At 47.4% G+C, this 21055-nt stretch overlaps 1 protein-coding gene across 2 annotated transcripts in view; it reads right to left on the bottom strand.

The window, feature by feature from the left end:
* MAN1C1 (mannosidase alpha class 1C member 1) overlaps positions 1 to 21055 on the bottom strand; it is a 155652-nt gene that overhangs the window by 87348 nt on the left and 47249 nt on the right. For both annotated transcript variants that reach the window (XM_088843616.1, XM_055398634.2), the window contains exon 2: positions 1673 to 1769. In XM_088843616.1, the coding sequence (XP_088699742.1) occupies positions 1673 to 1769 (97 nt within the window). The remainder of the gene's footprint in view (positions 1 to 1672; positions 1770 to 21055) is intronic.

Genomic DNA, 21055 nt, shown 5'->3' with positions numbered 1-21055 from the left:
GAAATAAGCCATAGTATGTTAAAAACCAGAGACATTACTTTGTCAACAAAGGTCCATCTAGTCAAGGCTATGGTTTTTCTAGTGGTCATGTATGGATGTGAGGGTTTGACCATAAAGAAGGTTGAGTGCCAAAGAATTGATGCTTTTGAACTGTGGTGTTGGAGAAGACTCTTGAGAGTCCCTTGGATTACAAGGAGATCAAACCAGTCAATCCTAAAGGAATTCAATCCTGAATATTCATTGGAAGGACCATGCTGAAGCTGAAGCTCCAATACTTTGGCCACCTGATGTGAAGAGCTGACTCATTAGAAAAGACCCTGATGCTGGGAAAGACAGAAGGCAGGAGGAGAAGGCGATGACAGAGGATGAGATGGCTGGATGGCATCACTGACTCGATGGACATGAGTCTGAGCAGGCACTGGGAGTTGGTGATGGACAGGGAAGCCTGGAGTGCTGCAGTCCATGGGGTCTCAAAGAGTCGGACACGACTGAGCAACTGAACAACAACAAAGCAAGACGTCCACAGAGGCTGCATCTGTGTGGTGGAATGAGTTATCTTTTGCCAGCTTTACTCTTTTGATACTTTCTCTTATCCCCTACATGCCTATCATAATCAGGGGAAAAAAAGCAAGATTCACCCCAAATCACACCCTCCTACCCAAGGGAAGCAAACTGTCTGAACAGCCAGAAGGGTCAGGATGCTGCCTGGCGTAGATCCTGGGTCTCTTTTCACGTAACACAAATACGCATGGAAGGCTTTTCTTTGTAAACCTGCTTTTGAAATTTTTCTGGAGAATTTCATCTGACTTAGGTCTTTGGTTCTTGGTGTCAGGAGTCTGTGCTTCTGAGGAGTGGGAAATACAGGTGAGGAGTTTCTGTCTCCAACCCCACCCTACCCAAATAGCTCCTGTCTCTCAGGGAAGAAGAAAGCCCCGTGCCTCCAGCATCTTCTCACACGAAAGGCCTGCAGAGAAGGGAGCTGGCAGTTTGTCCAAGAATTACATTTGAAACCTGAAGCTGTGCCCGCAATGAGGCACTCTGCAGACTTTCCAGCTGAGAGGGGCTTTTGAGGCTCTGGGTGAAGAGGATCTCATAGCAGCAAAGGGCAGAGAGGTCGGGCAGTGAGGCTGCAGGTCAAACTCAAGCTGCCAACACGCGGTGGCACCCATGGGGCTTCCTAACGTGACTGTGTGTTCACCAAGCCGGCTGGCAACAGACACGCCCCCAAGACCCCCAAGGCAGTGTGTGTGCCCAGTTTATCAGAGGCATGTCTGGTTTCTCTAGGCAAACACCCCAGATCATTTCACAGTTGCTTGAAGAAGTGGATTTAAACCCCATCCTCTGTGTCCTTCAGATCTGCACGACTTCCCTGTGGAAACCCATGTCCATCACTCACTGTCCCCACTCACATTTCCAAGTCTGTCTGCTCTGAAAATTAACAACAGGTGCATTGAAAGAAGAGTGTGAGGTGAGGGAGAAGCATGTGGGTTTCCCTCAAACCTAGAAGGCTCAGCAACCTAGACAACCCTGAAGGGAACTCACACTTCGGAGCCTCCAGGTCTGGGGAAAGAGGGACACCGCTCAGGAGGCAAAAATGCCAACAATAAAACTGTCCCCGAGCAGGGACACTGCTCAGCCCCCAGGGGCAGGGGGTCTCCCGAGGTCAGCTCACCGAACATGTTGCCCTCGTAGCCGTCTCTCGTGAGGGGCCGGAGCTCATTTTTTCCCATCGCGTAGCGCTTGTAGCTCTGCCAGGCGAACTGCATCATCTGTAAGGAAGAGAAGAAACAGGCTGAGCGTGCAGAGTTGCGGCAGCACGGGCTGGCCACACGGCCTCGCGCCCTGCAGCGGGATTTGAAACCACATTACGAAAGCAATCTTCCACACTGAGGAAGACAACTTCCTCTCACCATCATTTTCATAGTTACACCTGGAAGACCATTCTCCTCAGACCACCCCACACATCCTGTGTCTACCCACAGATTCTGCAGAGATGACACAAGTGATACTAAGTACCTTCTGGCCATCCGGATGTGAGTGCCACCGTGGAAAGACACCTCCTCCATGAAGCTTTCTTGGACTTAAAGTGACCCTTTGAAGAGAAGGAAGTGAAACTCCCCAAGGGATGTCTGTTAGAATCTAATAGAACCATCCCCTGAGGGAGGGATGAACTCCCGTTTTGTAGATAAGGAGACAGGTCAAGAGAGGAGGTAACCTGCCTGGGGTTACCCACTGAGTCAGTGAGAATGCCAGGACTTGAGCACATGCCCTCTGGCCCCGAAGTCTTAAGTCTGTTTCCTGAAGTCACTGCAGGAGTCTCCTTGAACTCCTCCGACACTTGGCTTGGCTGTCCCAGGCCTCCAAGCACCCCAGCAGGTCACTGTTAGTTTTCAATTCACTGGCTCTGAACCATGAACTCTTGAAAGCCATTAAACTATACTTTCTTTGCTTCAGTTTCCCTAAAGCACCCTGCACAGGTCTTGGCAATGAGTAATTGTCAGCCTTGTCTCCCAGTGTGTGCATGAGTTCTTCCTATGCTAAGTCACTTCAGTCATGACTGACTCTTTGCGACCCTATGAACTGTAGTCCGCCAGGCTCCTCTGTCCATGGGATTTTCCAGGCAAGAATACTGGAGTGGGTTGCCATTCCCTTCTCCAGGGGATCTTCCTGACCCAGGGATCGAATCTGAATCTCTTACATCTCTCCTGCACTGGCAGGCAGGATCTTTACCATGAACACTATCATTAGGTCAATTATGTCAGCCCCTTGGTAGCATCACAGAAGCACCTCTGTCCCCTCACTGTGCTTAGCACTGAGGCTGGAGGGACGCAAGGTGACAGTTTGTCCCCAGCTCTGCCTTTTGCTTTTGATGGCAGGATGAAGGAGGAGGACAGCTGCGCAGCGCTCTGGGATGACCATGGGGTTGAGGAAGGGGCCAGGCCAGGCGGTGGAGGCACTCCTGAGAGACAGGTAGGTGGGAGGCAGCCTGGACTAGTGGAAGGAACTCAGGCTTCTGGGCCAGGGAGGCCTGGGTTCTAATTCTCTCTCTGCCACTCTCTCTTTGATTTTGGCAAGCGACTAAAAGTCTCTAAGCCTCAGCTGTCTCATCTCTGAGATGGGAATACAAGGCCTGCTCTGCCACAATCCTGAAAGGTTTAAATGAAAGCAAGTAACTGGAAATGCCCAGTTTCGACCTGACACAGCAAGTGATCGATAAACACAAGTCCTCCTTCCTGCTCAGCCTTTAAAATACCCCTTGGGTTCTCCAAAGCCTCGTCCATCCACCCCTCCCCTCAGCCACCTTGTTAGTTCCTAGACTTGGACTGCATCTGCGTCACCTGGGGAGCTTGTTAAAACAGGCTGTTGGGCCCCATCTTTGAGTTTCTGATCCAGCAGGTCTGGGGTGGGACCTGGGATTTTTGGCTAAGAGACTCCGCATGGTCCATGGGCCACACCTGAGAACCACTGGTCTACTGTGTGTGTTTATTTCTACTTCTCGGCTCACTTCCAGACACTGTCTGGCACCCTTCTGCTTTTCTCCTTCGGTCTCCCGGCCCACCTTCCTGCTTCAGCTCTGTCTTTCTGGACAATGCCACCTGCACTCTCCGTGCTCTGCCACTCCTGGTGCCAAGCCATGTCTTCCAGGCACACCTAGACAGTAACTGCTGCCATGCTCACCACTGGGGCCCAAACACACAGACCCAGAGGGCAGACATGCCATGTCTATGACCTGCGCTCTCCATGAAATCATGATACTAGAATAATCTAATATTCTCTCTCCACTTCAGAGATGATGAAACTGAGGCTCGAGATGGAAGGCGGTCAGGGAGGCACAGTCACCAGGACTGGTGGTGGGTGTGCGGCCCTTTCAACTCCCAGGCTGGCAAACCCCACCTCCATGCTTGGCCTGCCATGTGGCTTCCCATGGGACACACATGTGAATGTCATGGTAATGCATGCCGAGCACTTGGCACAGGCTTTGGGTCCTGGTTCCATTCCTCTGTTATTTTCTACTTATCTTGAATTGGCAATAAGGGAAACTAATTGCCGGGTATGAGTGCTTAAGGGAGACCAGCCTCCTCCCTCAGGCTCTCTTATTCTGGGGGGGCCTCAATTAAGTCGTGGGGGAGGTGGCTGGGTAGGGGAGCAGCAGGAGGCTGTTCCAACATAAATGGCAGCAGGAGAGCAGGAGCGGATGTCGCGAGGGGGAGGACCGAGCCCCACCCCAGGCCCCGCCTACTAGAGAGGGAGGGAAGTGGGTGTGCAGGAGTAATTAAGAGAACCATACATAGGTATCCACTTGTTCTCAAAGGAGCTGTCACTGCAGGGACGTGGGGATGTTTGGATCATGGCCTGTTCTCACAGTCCTCTCCATCAACGGAGGGGAAGGAAGGCACACACAATCCCAGTGTCACTGGGACAGGATTCAGAAGGCAATCAGAGCTGCTCGGTCACACACACATGTGCCCAAGGGCACACAGACCCTTGAAAGCTCAGCCGAATGTCTGCACCTCAGGTCGCCAGCCCAGGCACTGGATGAGCAGGGGTGATGGGGAAAGGTCACAGCCAGGCAGTCTTCACTTCTCTTCCCCACCCGCCCTAACCTACCAGGTGGCCTGTCCTGTGCTTGCCGCAGTTTGGGGTGCAGTCATTATGGGAGTGCTCCCCAGTCCCCTCCCTCCACTTCCCTGCCAACCGCTTATCTACTTTCAAGTCTCAGTGGAAATCTAAAAGAGGGTGTGTCTTCTAAGTAACAGAACGGCTCAGGAAAAGGCGTGTGTCTCAAGGGGAGCTCCTGGGTGCATACTGTGCTTGGTCACTCAGTTGTGTCTGACTCTTGCGACCCCATGGACTACAGCCCGCCAGGATCCTCTGTCCATTGGGTTCTCCAGGCAAGAATACTGGAGTGAGTTGCCATGCCCTCCTCCAGGGGATCTTCCCAACCCAGGGATCGAACCCAGGTCTCCCACACTGCAGGTGGATTCTTTACCATATGAGCCACCAGGGAAGCCCCAAGGGGAGCTTCACGGGCACCCAAATATCCTGATGGACATGTAGGATCGTGAGGACACAAGAGGATGACCCTGGAACTAGTGCTGTGTGCCTTGGGCAACCCCTGGGCTTGGCTTTAGAAATGGACGGTCCCTGGCTTCCGGTTTAGGCAGTTCTAAGGCCTGAAAGGTGACCCGGCCACCTCTTGCCCCATGCAAATTCCTTAATAAAAGGCTAAGCAATCTCTCTTTGAACACCATGAGTGATGGGGTGCTCACCATCTTACCAGGCAGCTCATTCAACCGCGGAGTTTCACAAAGTTCTTAATCAATCCAAATCTGCTTTTCCCTGTGGGCCATGTGGAAGACAGCTCATACGCTCCCACCACAGATCTTCACACAGGAGAAGTGAACTCTCAAGCCACTCTAGGCTGCCTACTGGCCACGGAACATACCAGCTCCTTCAACAGTTCCCCTGATGGCAGAGCTCTGAATCCCCTGAAACTGCAGGCATAGATCATAGCATTTTTCCAGGATGCCCAGACTTTATCGCCCATTTGTAAAGGTTGGTTTTTGGTAACAAGCAGAAACCAAAGTGCAAACTCTCCCTGGTCCAGATATATCTGGACCAGACTTTGTGGGTGTGGATTTGCCATTTGTCCTTAATAACTGCATGTCGTTGGACTCTGCATACCATTCTGTGCTGTCAGGATCTTTCTGGAACCAGATCTTATCATTCAATGTGCATGTGTCTGCCTGTTTTGGGTATTTTGCCTGCTTTGATGGCTCTGTCATCTGCATCTCCCCCAAGTTTGGACAGAAATATTCAGTGGCTGGGATGAACGCAGAATCAGGGAAACGGCAGCAGGGGCCCTTCACCTGACTCCCGCCCTGCTCTCTGAGTGTCATCTGTCAACACGGGAGGAATCTGCCAGACAATCAGTCCAAGCTCCACATCTCCATTTTGTGTACAGATATTGTGAAGGACAGGACTGAAACACAAAAAACACTCTGTCCCAGTACAGGGAAAATAGATTTTTTTTTTCTTTTAAAGAGAAATCAGGGCTTAGCCTGGTATGATCTGCTCTTAGAGAACCCAGTTTGGCCCCTATGGGTCCTCCTTTTTCGGTTCTAAATGCTTGCAACTCACCAACTTAAAAACCCATCAGTTCCACTAGGATGGCTGTAATCAACAAGATGGACAATAACAAGTGTTGGCCAGGCTGTGAAGAAATTGGAACCCTCATCAATTGCTGGTGGAAATGAAAATGGCTGCAATTGCTTTGGAAAACAGTTTAGCATAAAAAGTTAAATACAGAGTATCATGTGACCTAGCGATTGCACTCTCAGTGCAGACCTGCACAGAACAGAGATAACACAGCAGGCCTGAGACTTCTATCCCTAGAAAGGCCCTGCTTGCACATTTGGCCCTTGGTTGCTGTCTGGGAACTTGAGTTTAGTGAGTGTTCTCACCATTCTCTGATGGGTAAGGGTGGTTTACTGCACCCGGATGGCACAAACAATGGGGTGTATGCTGAACACCCGCTTTCCTTCTGGGAGTCTGGAATTTTGGTACGTGTTAGGCAGGAGGTTCTTCCATGACCAGCCCCCAATAAAACTCTGGGCATTAAGTCTCGAATGAACTTCCCTGGTGAACAGCGTCTCACACCTGTTGTCCCAATTCAGTGCTGGACGAATGAAGTGTGTTCTGTTTGACTCCACCCAGAGAGCACTCTTGCAAGCTGGGCCTGGTTTCCTTCTGGGCTTCCTGCATGCACATTTCCTCTTTGCCGATTTTGCTTTGTGTCCTTTCAGTGCAGTAAATCAGCCAGGGATAGGACTATGTGCCAGGTCCTCTGAGCCATCCTGGTGAGTCACTGAAGCTAGCCATAGTATTGGGAACCCTGACACATACCCTAGAAAACTGAAGACCTATGTCCACACAGAGAGTTGTACACGAATGTGCATAGCACCACTATTTGTAATAGCCCCTAAGTGCAAACAACCCAAATGTCCACTGACTGATGAGTGAATCAACAAAATATGTTGTTGTTTAGTCACTCAGTTGTGTCTGACTCTTGGCGACCCCATGAACTGCAGCACGCCAGGCTTCCCTGTCCATCACCAATTCCCGGAGCTTGCTCAAACTCACATCCACTGAGTCGGTGATGCCATCCAACCATCTCATCCTCTGTCGTCCCCTTCTCTTCCCACCTTCAATCTTGCCCAGAATCAGGGTCTTTTCCAATGAGTCAGTTCTTCTCATCAGGTGACCAGTATTGGAGCTTCAGTATCAGTCCTTTCAATGAGTATTCAGGACTGATTTCCTTTAGGACGGATCGGTTTGATCTCCTTGCCGTCCAACGGACTCTCAAGAGCCTTCTCCAACACCACAGTTCAAAAGCATCAATTCTTTGGTGCCAGTCTTCATTATGGTCCAATTCTCACATCCATACACGATTACTGGAAAAACCACAGCTTTGACGAGATAGATCTTTGTCAGCAAAGTAATGTCTCTGCTTTTTAATATGCTGTCTAGGTTGGTCATAACTTTCCTTCCAAGGAGTAAGTGTCTTTTAATATCATGGCTGCAGTCACCATCTGCAGTGATTTTGGAGCTGAAGAAAATAAAATCTGTCACTGTTTCCATTGTTTCTTCATCTATTTGCCATGAAGTGATGGGACCGGATGCCGTGATCTTAGTTTTTTGAATGCTGAGTTTTAAGTCAGCTTTTTCACTCTCCTCTTTCACCTTCATCAAGAGGCTCTTTGACTGATGAATGGCTGATGAATGAATCAACAAAATGTGTAAACAGATATTATATAATGGAATATTATTTGTCCATAAAAAGGGATGCAGTGCTGATACCTGCTCCAGCATGGATGAACCTTGGAAACACTGTGCTGAGTGGAAGAAGCCAGATATAAAAAGCTGCACAGATTTTATTCATATGAAATATCCAGGACAGGCAAATCCAGGCCAACAGAAAGCAGATTAACGGTTAGATGGACTGGGGAAAAGGACATGGAGAATGGTTAGTAATGGGGATAGGGTCTTTTGGGGGTGATGAAATGTTTTAAAATTGATTGTGATAATGACTGTACAACTCTGGGAATACACGAAAATCCACTGGATTTTACACTTTAAAACAGTGAATTTTATTATATGTGAATTATAACTCAATAAAGTTGTTATTAATATATAATTTTAAAAACTATTAATATGGACAAACAGATATCACATGCCATTTAACACGCCATTTCAGTGGTAATCTTGCCAAAAATGCAAACCTGAACTAAATCATGAGGAAAGATCAGACAAACTCAAACTGAGGGACAACTTACAACATAAAGGGAAGCCTGGTAATACAGCGGTAAAGAATCTGTCTGCCAAGCAAGAGATGCAGGTTCGATTCCTGGATTGAGAAGATACCCTGGAGGAGGAAATGACAATCCATTCCAGTATTCTTGCTTGGGAAATCCCACTGACAGAAGGAGCCTGGCGGGCTACAGTCCGTGGGGTTGTAAGAGTTGGACATGACTTAGAGACTACACCACCACCACCACTACAACATAAATGGCCTTTACTCTTCAAAAACATCAAGGTCATGAAAGAAAAGACAAGACTGAGGAATCGTTCCAGCTACAGGAGACTAAAGTGACATGAACTAAATGCAATACATGATCTTGGATGTGATGCTGGAGCAGAAATAACAACTACTATTATCATCACTACTATAAAGGACAATTGTCAAGAAAATTGACAAAATGTGAATATACAATCAGATAGTATTGTATCAATGTTAATTTTCTGGTTTTACTGTGGTTACGGAGGAAAGCAGAATGAACCTTTTGGAGATACACAGTGAAGTATTTAGGAGTAAGGGGCGTTATGCTTGCAACTTATTTCCAAATAGTTCTGAAACCTGCATGCGTGCGCGCGCGTGTGTGTGTGGGGAGAGAGTACACACAAAGTGAACAGGGCAAAACACTAACATTACGCTGAAGCTCCAAGACTTTGGCCACCTGATGCAAAGAACTGACTCACTGGAAAAGACCCTGATGCTGGGAAAGATTGAAGGCAGGAGGGGAAGGGGACGACAGAGGATGAGATGGTTGGATGGCATCACTGACTCAATGGACATGGGTTTGAGTGAACTCCGGGAGTTCGTGATGTAAAGGGAGGCCTGGCGTGCTGCAGTCCATGGGGGTCACAAAGAGTTGGACACAACTGAGCAACTGAACTGAACTGAACTGAACTCAGAGGAATCTGGGTGAAGGATAAATATGAATCTTTGTAATATTTTTTGTAACTTTTCTAAAAGTCTGAAATTTTTTCCCATAACTTTATTTTTTATCTTTTGGCCACACTGTGTGGCATGCAGGATCTTAGTTCCCTGACCGGGGATCAAACCCATGCTCCCCGCAATGGAAACACAGTCTTAACCACTGGACCACTTGGGAAGTTCGTGATGTTCTTTTTAAAAAATATTGGGGAACTCTGCAGGATATTGGTGTCATTTTCAAAGAATAACAAGAAGATATAAGAAAGCCTTCCTCAGCAATCAACGCAAAGAAATAGAGGAAAACAATAGAATGGGAAAGACTAGAGATCTCTTCAAGAAAATTAGAGATACCAAGAGACATTTCATGCAAAGATGGGCTCAATAAAGGACAGAAAATGTATGGACTAACAGAAGCAAAAGATATTAAGAAAAGGTGGCAAGAATACACAGAAGAACTGTACAAAAAAGATCTTCACGACCCAGATAATCATGATGGTGTGATCACTCACCTAGAGCCAGACATCCTAGAATGTGAAGTCAAGGAAGCATCACTACAAACAAAGCTAGTGGAGGTGATGGAATTCCAGTGGAGCTATTTCAAATCCTGAAAGATGATGCTGTGAAAGTGCTGCACTCAGTATGCCAGCAAATATGGAAAACTCAGCAGTGGTCACAAGACTGGAAAAAGTCAGTTTTCATTCCAATCCCAAAGAAAGGCAATGCCAAAGAATGCTCAAATTACTGCACAATTGCACTCATCTCACATGCTAGTAAAGTAACGCTTAAAATTCTCCAAGCCGGGTTTCAGCAATACGTGAACTGTGAACTTCCAGATGTTCAAGCAGGATTTAGAAAAGGCAGAGGAACCAGAGATCAAATTGCCAGCATCTGATGGATCATGGAGAAAGCAAGAGAGTTCCAGAAAAACACCTATTTCTGCTTTATTGACTATGCCAAAGCCTTTGACTGTGTGGATCACAATAAAATATAGAAAATTCTGAAAGAGATGGGAATACCAGACCACCTGACCTGCCTCTTGAGAAACCTGTATGCAGGTCAGGAAGCAACAGTTAGAACTGGACATGGAACAGACTGGTTCCAAATAGGAAAAGGAGTACGTCAAGGCTGTATATTGTCACCCTGCTTATTTAACTTATATGCAGAGTACATCATGAGAAACGCTGGGCTGGAGGAAGCACAAGCTGGAATCAAGATTTCCAGGAGAAATATCAATAACCTCAGATATGCAGATGACACCACCCTTATGGCAGAAAGTGAAGAGGAACTAAAGAGCCTCTTGATGAAAGTGAAAGAGGAGAGTTAAAAAGTTGGCTTAAAGCTCAACTTTCAGAAAAGTAAGATCATGGCATCCAGTCCCATTACTTCATGGCAGATAGATGGGGAAACAGTGGAAACAGTGGCTGACTTTAATTTTCTGGGCTCCAAAATCATTGCAGATGGGGATTGCAGCCATGAAATTAAGACGCTTACTCCTTGGAAGGAAAGTTATGACCAACCTAGACAGCATATTAAAAAGCAGAGACATTACTTTGCCAACAAAGGTCCATCTAGTCAAGGCTATAGTTTTTCCAGTGGTCATGTATGGATGTGAGAGTTGGACTGTGAAGAAAGTTGAGCACAGAAGAATTGATGCTTTTGAACTGTGGTGTTGGAGAAGACTCTTGAGAGTCCCTTATACTGCAAGGAGATCCAACCAGTCCATCCTAAAGGAGATCAGCTGGGTGTTCATTGGTAGGACTGATGTTGAAGCTGAGACTCCAATACTTTGGCCACCTAATGTGAAGAGCTGAATCATTTGAAAAGACCCTGACGCTGGGAAAGATTAAGGGCAGGAGAAGAAGGGGACGACAGAGGATGAGACGGTTGGATGGCATCACCGACTCGATGGACATGGGTTTTGGTGAACTCCAGGAGTTGGTGATGGACAGGGAGGCCTGGCGTACAGCATTTCATGGGGTCGCAAAGAGTCAGACATGACTGAGAGAGTGAACTGAACTGAACTGATGTCATTTTCAACCGAATTTATACAGTACAGAATTCTGTTTTCTTCCACTTTTATAAATTATGACAAAATGTTGTTTCCAGTCTCCTGTGGTTCCTCTTACTCCTCGGTTCCTCAAAAGCCCTACTGGGCTTTCATGTCCCCTTCACCAAGCCTGGCCCGCCCACGCTGGTCAGAAGATGGAGCAAATGAGGAACCCGTAACTTTGGTTTCTTGCTTTATCATCATCTTACTACATTCAAATGAGGTGCCCATCCTTACTCTACTCTTCCTGCTCCAAAGCTAAACTAAAATGCACCTTTTGTGGTACAAGCCTTTTCCTAAAAGTTCCAGGTCAGTTTGGGCTCAGCAACCCCATGCCCTTTTCTCGCATCTCTGGGTCACTCCTTTCACTTGAGCTTGGTTCTGTGCCCCATACTTCCTTCTTCCACCTACATCCTTTCCAATAGTTTAAAAAACAAGGTTGATCTAGCTGTCTATCCAACTACCTATCTACCTGCCCATCTATCTTTCCATTAAACCAAGGTATGCAAGCTCACTGCAGAAAAGCAAAGAGAAAGAAAACAATCACCCATCATTTAAATATTATAACCACCATTCCCACTGGGTGGTCTTTCTTTTCACTCTTCTTCATTCATCTTCACTTTTTCCCGTGATGGTGACATAAACATCTTCCATTTTATTACAAAGCCTTTGCAAACATCATTTTAGCTAGCGATATAAGAGCCTGGCAAGTAGGTTCAGCATCAGTTACTTAACCTTGCTCCCATACAATTGGACATGGCAGTGTTTTCTACTTTGGGGCTACTGTAAATAATGCCTTCATGGACATCTTTGTACATACTCCCTTCTCTATATTTCAGGTAAATTCCTTAGGACAGAGCCTCCAAGAAATTACCAGGAAAAAATAAAAACTTATTAACAAGTACATTCTCTTTTAAAGATTAAACCCAGACAGCTTGTTTTACCCACCACTAGGCAAAACTTCACGAACAGGAAAGTGAAAGTCGCTCAGTCGTGTCTGACTCTTTGCAACCCCACGGACTATTATATAGTCCATGAAATTCTCCCGGCCAGAATACTGGAGTGGGTAGACTTTCCCTTCTCTAGGGGATCTTTCCAACCCAGAGATCAAACTGAGGTCTCCTGCTTTGCAGGTGGATTCTGTACCAGCTGAGCCACAAGGGACACCCAAGAATACAGGAGTGGGTCGCCTGTCCCTTCTCCAGCAGATCTTCCTGATCCAGGAATTGAACCGGGGTCTCCTGCATTGCAGGCAGATTCTTTACCAACTGAGCTATCAGGGAAGCCCTCACGAATAGGAAAGCATACAACCATTTTGTGAATACATAAAGTATTTGCTCGGGAAGGTAAAGCTAACAGTACTACAGTACTCATGATCATTGCTCATATTTGTTTAGCTCTTTGCACACTTCCTTAATTTGACTGGACAGTTCAGTGGGCTTGACAGGTATTGTTCCCAATTAAAAATAATCATGCAAGGGATAAAGTATGAGATGTAAAGTATGAAACAAGTGTTAAAAATCGTGTTTCCAAGGAAGGAGAGGGTGAGATGAGTGGAGAGAGTAGCATGGAAACATATGCACTAGCATATGTAAAACAGATAGCTAATGGAAGTTTGCTGTATGACTCAGGGAACTCAGAATGGGCCTCTGTAACAACCTGAAAGGCTGCAAAAGGATCGGTAGTGGAAGCGAGGTTTTGAGAGGGAGGGGACAGATATACACCTATGGCTAATTCATGCTGATGTATGGCAGCAAACAAACCAACCCTGTCAAGCAAGCATCCTCCAATTAAAAATAAATTTTTGAAAAATGTGTTTCCTGGGTATTCCCTCAGGGTTCAGTGGTTAAGGACTCTGTGCTTCCCCTGCAGTGGCCTGGGTTTGATCCCTGATTGGGGAACTAAGATCCCACAAGCCAAAGAGCCAAAAAAAGTTATGCTTCTAAGTATTTAGTGATATAAGCTAAATATCACTATATAGAGAGAGACACACACAAAGATGCTTGTTATATAATATTAGTTGGAAAAGCAGGACACCAAGTCATATGGCATGAAGATCACTGGATTATTATTAGTATTTTAAAGGAGAAAGACCGGAAGGATATGCACAAAAATATTGACAGTGGTTGTGTCAGATAGTGAGTGGTTTAGTGGTCATTTTTTCTTCGTATTGACCTATATTTTCTGGATTTTCTACAACGACTATCTATAAATGTTTGTAAGGTGAAAATGAAAGATTGTTAAATAAAAAGCAAGGAAAAATGATACAGTGTTACTCCTAAGTCAAAGGGAGTGCATGGCTGATTAGCCATGGGGTGGATGGGAAGGAGTGGGTTTTGACAGAGTAGACGGCCTTTACAGCCAGGAGTCAGAAAGGGCCCAACCAGCAAGAGAAACAACATAAACAGAAGCAGAGAGCCAGAACCTCACAGTCAGATAGGACTTAATGCCAGAGACATTACCTATTTGCCAAGCCACATTTTACAAGAACCATGTGAGACCAGACAAGGGAAACGACTCGTCATCCCCTAGATGCGTAAGTTAATAGTGCAGGGACGGTCGTGCTTCCAAAAAGATGGGCCAGGACGGTGAAGCAGCTGATGTAGGCAGGGGCAGCCTGAACCACAGCAAGAGAAACCTGGGACAGACTCAAAATGTGGCTGTAGGAATCAACAGACGCGAGAGCTAAACGCCTCTGCCCCACTGGGATCTGGAAACACGCACCAGGCAGTCATCCTCTGTATGTGCGTGTATCTATGTGTCTGTGTGCGCACATGTGTGTGTGTGTGCATCATGCATGCCCATGCTAGAGACAGAGGGAGCTCCGGATGGTCTCTGGAAGCTCCTCCCTTCCAGCAGCCTATGATTTATAGATTCAAAGAACACCTAACAATAGACCACAAAGCAGTCCCTTTGCCGAGCTCTGCAGAGGCAGGCAACAAAGCTCCAGTGATGGAGAGTCAGGCAGAGCAATTGCAGCCGAATCCTAAGACACAGCTTCAGTTCTCTCTCAAACAAAAGCTGTTCTTGTCCACCTGAACAAACTGCAATGACATGAAACCTTACAATGAAAAATATTTACAAGTTTGAGGCAGACATTATTATTTTGCTTAAGATGCTCTTTCTCCCTGTCTCAGAGTTCTAGAATCCTGTCCTGCAGAAAACTAGAATCCATGGCTATCGCCCTTGCACAGACACCCACCCCAGCCTGAGGAGCCCCCAAACAACACAGCCAAGACAGAAAGGAAGTGTTTGAGGAGACAAAGAAATGGAACTACTGGGAGACTGTCTGGAGAGTGGAAACTGGACAGAGAGTTTGCCTCAGAAAGTTCTTTGGCGGCAACTAGGGAGAAAGGAGGAGAAGGCAATGGCAAGCCACTCCAGTACTCTTGCCTAGAAAATCCCATGGACGGAGAAGCCTGGTAGGCTGTAGCCCATGGGGTCACTAAGTCAGACACGACTGAGCGACTTCACTTTCACACACTGGAGAAGGAGGTGGCAACCCACTCCAGTGTTCTTGCCTGGAGAATCCCAGGGACGGGGGAGCCTGGTGGGCTGCCGTCTATGGGGTCGCACAGAGTCGGACTCGACTGAAGCGACTTAGCAGCAGCAGCAGGGAGAAAGGAGCGATCACCGAAACAAGTGAGACATCCTCCCCTTTTTAAAATAAAGCATGCGCACAGACAGATCAGGACTGGCGAGGACCCAGAAGCACAGTTGCAACATCACAAAGCTGCCAAGAAGGGAAATGGATTTTCCCAGTCATTAAAGTGCTCACACGGTGACTTGCAGCCTTATTGGCGTCTTCCAGCAGTGACACCTGGCCCATCTGCAGGGGCTGAGCAGGAAAGGGCTTGGTCTCCAATCATCCCAGGAACTAATGATCACACAGATTAAGAGATTAGAATGGTGGGTCGATTTTGTTCTCTTTCATTTTCAGTATGGCCCAGGGAAACAGCTGACAGCTTGGTACTAACAACCATCCACATTAGATTTCTCAATCCACCCCCATCAATGGGTCCCCCACAAAATGATCTGACTGACAACTGCGGAGACATCTGTGAATGGACGTGACCCCGGGTCCCTGGTTCAGAAGCAGACTCAGGATGGGGTCTGGTTGTGCTGAGGGGTGGAGGGGCGGGTGGGGAATAGACAGAGAGGTGCTACCTCCAACCCTCTCACTGAGCTATTGGGCAAAGGGAGGAAGTGAAACTGTGAAATAGCTTCTGACCTATCTGAGGTCCAGACAGCTCTCCCCGTTCCTGCCCAGGGTGGGATTCAGATTTGAGTAGCTTCAGAAATCTCCCACCATCTGCAGCTGTTCTGAGGCACCATGGCTGAGAGTGTGGGCTCTGGAGGCAGACAGACCTCTGTTATTCAGTGTGGTCCAGGGACCACCGGTGGGGCAGATCCGGGCAGCATGTTAGGAATGCAGCATCCTGGGGCCCATCTCAGACCTGCTGAACCAAAGCCAGCATTTAACAAGATCTCCAGGTGATCCACTTTTTTCAATTTCAGTCTGAATTTGGCAATAAGGAGTTCATGATCTGAGCCACAATCAGCTCCTGGTCTTGTTTTTGCTGACTGTATAGAGCTTTTCCATCTTTGGCTGCAAAGAATATAATCAATCTGATTTCGGTGTCGACCATCTGGTGATGTCCATGTGCAGAGTCTTCTCTTGTGTTGTTGGAAGAGGGTGTTTTAAAAAGGGTCAACTGTTGTTGACCAGTGCGTTCTCTTGGCAAAACTCTATTAGCCTTTGCCCTGCTTCATTCCGTGCTCCAAGGCCAAATTTGCCTGTTACTCCAGGTGTTTGTTAACTTCCTACTTTTGCATTCCTGTCCCCTATAATGAAAAGGGCATCTTTTTTGGGTGTTAGTTCTAGAAGGTCTTGTAGGTCTTCATAGAACTGTTCAACTTCAGCTTCTTCAGCGTTACTGGTTAGGGCATAGACTTGGATTACCGTGATATTGAATGGTTTGCCTTGGAAACAAACAGAGATCATTCTGTCGTTTCTGAGATTGCATCCAAGTACTGCATTTCGGACTCTTTTGTTGACCATGATGGCTACTCCATTTCTTCTAAGGGATTCCTGCCCACAGAAGTAGATATAATGGTCATCTGAGTTAAATTCACCCATTCCAGTCCATCTTAGTTCGCTGATTCTTAGAATGTTGATGTTCACTCTTGTCATCTCCTGTTTGACCACTTCCAATTTGCCTTGATTCATGGACTTAACATCCCAGGTTCCTATGCAATATTGCTCTTTACAGCATCGGACTTTGCTTCCATCACCAGTCCCACCCACAACTGGATGTTGTTTTTGCTTTGGCTCTGTCTCTTCATTCTTTCTGGAGTTATTTCTCCACTGATCTGCAGTAGCATATTGGGCACCTACCGACCTGGGGAGTTCCTCTTTCAGTGTCCTATCATTTTGCCTTTTCATACTGTTCATGGGGTTCTCAAGGCAAGAATACTGAAGTGGTTTGCCATTCCCTTCTTCAGTGGACCATTCTGTCAGACCTCTCCACCACGACCTGTCCACCTTGGGTGGCCCCACACGGCATGGCTTAGTTTCATTGAGTTAGACAAGGTCCCACCACTTCATGGCAAATAGATGGGGAAACAGTGGAAACAGTGGCTGACTTTATTTTTCTGGGCTCCAAAATCACTGCAGATGGTGACTGCAGCCATGAAATTAAAAGACGCTTACTCCTTGGAAGGAAAGTTATGACCAACCTAGACAGCATATTAAAAAGCAGAGACATTACTTTGTCAACAAAGGTCCGTCTAGTCAAGGCTATGGTTTTTCCAGTGGTCATGTATGGATGTGAGAGTTGGACTATAAAGAAAGCTGAGCACTGAAGAATTGATGTTTTTGAACTGTGGGGTTAAAAAAGACTCTTGAGAGTCCCTTGGACTGCAAGGAGATCTAACTGCTGCTGCTGCTGCTGCGTCACTTCAGTCGTGTCCGACTCTGCGTGACCCCATAGACAGAAGCCCACCAGGGTCCCCCGTCCCCGGGATTCTCCAGGCAAGAACACTGGAGTGGGTTGCCATTTCCTTCTCCAATGTGTGAAAGTGAAAAGTGAAAGTGAAGTCATTCAGTCGTGTCTGACCCTTAGTGACCCCACGGACTGCAGCCTATCAGGTTCCTCCATCCATGGGATTTTCTAGGCAAGAGTACTGGAGTGGCTCGCCATTGCCTTCTCCGGGAGATCTAACTAGTCCATCCTAAAAGAAATCAGTCCTGAATATTCATTGGAAGGACTGATGCTGAAGCTGAAACTCCAATACTTTGGCCACCTGATGTAAAGAGTTGACTCATTTGAAAAGACCCTGATGCTGGGAAAGACTGAGGGCAGGAGGAGAAGGGGACGACAGAGGATGAGATGGTTGGATGGCATCACCGACTCAATGGACATGAGTTTGGGTGAACTCCGGGAGTTGGTGATGGACAGGGAGGCCTGGTGTGCTGCGGTTCAAGGGCTCTGCCACCTACTGGCTTTGTGGTCTTGAGTGACTGACTTGACCTCTGTGAGTCTCAGTTTCCTCATCTGTAAAAGGACAGGAACATTTAATCCTTATGATAACCCTGGGAGTAAATAAGAACACACAAAGAGTGCTTAGCATAGCAGCTGGCACATAACACGTGCTCAGTCAAAAGCGGCCATAGGATGACTGCTCCGTTTTAATTTATCTCCCGTCTCCCTCTGCGCACTCCTCTCTGCACCTCTTCTTGAATCTACACACTCCCGCCTCTCTGGGGGACCCTGCAGCAGCCTCCAACCTGGCTGGAGGCTCCTGTTTGGTCTCTTACACAGTGCCCCACACTATAGCCACAGTGATTATGCAAAGTGCAAATTTATTCACATCTCGGCCCCACCCCACACACACACTTCAGGATCTCCAACACCTCCAACAGGAGGCCCACAGGTACAGCAAGAGCGGGTGAGACACTTTCCTACCGCACACGCGCGTGCTCTTGGTGCGGGGTCTGAAGGCAGACAAAAGCAGCTGGTGGAGAAGGCCACAAGCAACTCTGAGCTCTGCCGCCGGACTGAAGCTGGCTCCCCAGCTGTAAAGTGAAGGGTCCTCCCCACTCCAGTCTATCAAAGACGGGGCACCGGGGTGGAGGCAGGAGGTGGGGACAAGGATGACTGACAACAGGAAACACCGCAGCACACCTGTGAGTGAAATTCCAAGCGGAAATCATTCAACGAGGCCATTCTGAAGAAACTGAGTATAAAACCCACCCATGTGCAGCTAGCTCTACCATTTCCACTGTGCTTTGCCTTCCTGATTTGCGTCTTACGAGCCTGTGGGTGAGGCAGGGTGGGTGTCATCAACACTCCCACTCTACAGAAAAAGAAACTACACTTACACACACACACTTATGGAACATACAGCATGTGCCAAGCACCATGATAAAGGCGCCTGTACATACTAGCACATATAGTTCTTGCGACAGCTCTGAGAGGCCTTCTCAAGGAGGAGCTAAGGCATGGAGGATAAGAGCCTGGCTTTGGGTCCCAGATTTCCCTAGCTGTGTGGCTTTAGACCTCACTGTGCCTCAGTGATCTCATTTGTTTAAAGATAATGATACTGTTCAGTTCAGTCGCTCAGTCGTGTCCAACTCTTTGCAACCCCATGAATCACGGCACGCCAGGCCTCCCTGTCCATCACCAACTCCCGGAGCTCACTCAAACTCATGTCCATCAAGTCAGTGATGCCATCCAGCCATTTCTTTCTCTGTCGTCCCCATCTCCTCCCGCCCCCAATCCCTCCCAGCATCAGACTCTTTTCCAGTGAGTCAACTCGTCGCATGAGGTGGCCAAAGTATTGGAGTTTATATTACGCTTAATATATATATATTAAGTGGGTCATCAGTGTTTCACATATATGTCAACTCTTTTAATCTTCACACTAACTTTATAAGATTAGTATATCATTATTTCCATTCTTGTATGAGGAAACTGAGGCAGAGGCCCAAGTGTCACATCAAGTAAGTGGCAGACCCAGGATTCAAACCCAGACGGTCTACACTCTTGGTCACAATACCCTACACCTCTCACATGTTATGCTTCGTCGCTCAGTCGTGTCTGACTCTTTGAGACCCCATGGACCACAGTCCGCCAGGCTCCTCTGTCCGTGGGGATTCTCTAGGCAAGAATACTGGAGTGGGTTGCCATGTCCTCCTCCAGAGGATCTTCCCAACCCAGGAATCGAACCCATGTCTTCCGCATTGTAGATAGATTCTTTACTGACTGAGCCATCACGGAAGCCCAAGAACACTGGTGTGGGTAGCCTATGCCTTCTCCAGGCAATCTTTCCAACCCAGGAATCGAACCGGGATCTCCTGCACTGCAGGCGGATTCTTTACCAGCTGAGCTACCAGGGAAGCCCATGCCTCTCACAGAACGGAGTGATTACCATGCCTGCCTCCAACAGGGCTGTAAGGACTGCAGTCGTCCCTTAGTAGCCAGGACCTCCCGCGGATATCAATATCCACAGATGCTCCATCCCCTTATGTAAAATGACTTGGTACAGCTGGTCCTCCTTATCTTTGGGTTCTGCATCCATGGATTCACCAACCTCAGACTGAATTTCGGTTGGTCAAATCCACGGATGCGAAACCCATGGATATGGAGGGTCGACTCTAATTACAAGGCTAGGCATTCGGCCCAGCTCCCCACAGAGAGAAAGCCCTGTTGTGAGTGTCAGCACTGGTGGCTGCAGCCGTGGGCTCCACATTCATTATCTTTCCAAGACTGGAAAAGGCAGCTCTGTACATCTGAAACCTCCGAGTCCTCTGGAGTCTCCTTCAGCTCCACACCTCATGCTCCAGCAAGTCTGTCGATGATATCTCTCATTCATCTCTTCCCAGCTGCCTCCTAGCCTAACACTGTCCCTTAACCTCACCACAGTCTCCCGGATTCCTCTCTTGCCCCCGCTCCTGCATCCTTGGTCTATATATCCACCAGAGTAAGCCCTTTAAAAATGCAAGCCATTAGAGATTTCCCTGGTGGTCCAGTGGCTAAGACTCTGTGCTCCCAATGCAGGGAGCCCAGGTTCAATCCCTGGTCAGGGAACTAGATCCCATGTGCTGCAACCACGAGTTTGCAAGCTGCAACTAAAAAAAATAAAAGTAAAGATACTATGTACCACAACTAACACCTGGTGCTGCCAAAAAAATAAAATAAAAAATCATTTTAAATTAATAAAAATAAAAATTGTTTTTGTTCAGTCGCTCAGTCATGCCCAACTCTCTGCAACCCCATGGACTGTAGCATGCCAGGCTTCCAAGCCATTAAATGCCATTTTTGTGTAAGAGCTTCCAAGAGCTTTCCAAGGCAACATACCTGTAAGGCTTGCCTCTGACCACTTCCCAGGCCCCTTCCATTCTCCAAGCTTCAGCCTTTGGATAATATCTCAAATACACACAGCACCTTCCCACCTAGGTCTGGCAGAATAATGGCCCCCACAGGTGCCCATGTCCTAATGCCTGGAACATGTGAGTATGTACGGTAAAGCAGAACTAAGTTTTCAGATAGAATTAAGATTAGTCATCAGCTGATCTTGGGAGGGCGACATTAGCTTGGGCTACCCAGGTAAGCCCAGCAGAATCATGGGGTCCTGAGAAGTGAGAGAGGGTGGCAAGAGCGCCAGCATGGTGAGATGGGAAAAAGACCCCGCCGGCCACCGCTGGCTTTGAGGGTGGAGGAAGGGGC

The sequence above is a fragment of the Moschus berezovskii genome, chromosome 2 (genome assembly GCF_049115385.1).
Source record: "Moschus berezovskii isolate FMDL1 chromosome 2, NW_MosBer_1.0, whole genome shotgun sequence".
In the NCBI taxonomy this organism is placed as follows: domain Eukaryota; kingdom Metazoa; phylum Chordata; class Mammalia; order Artiodactyla; family Moschidae; genus Moschus; species Moschus berezovskii.
Note: the sequence above shows the minus strand (reverse complement) of the source record. Positions and strands in the feature narration are given on the sequence as shown.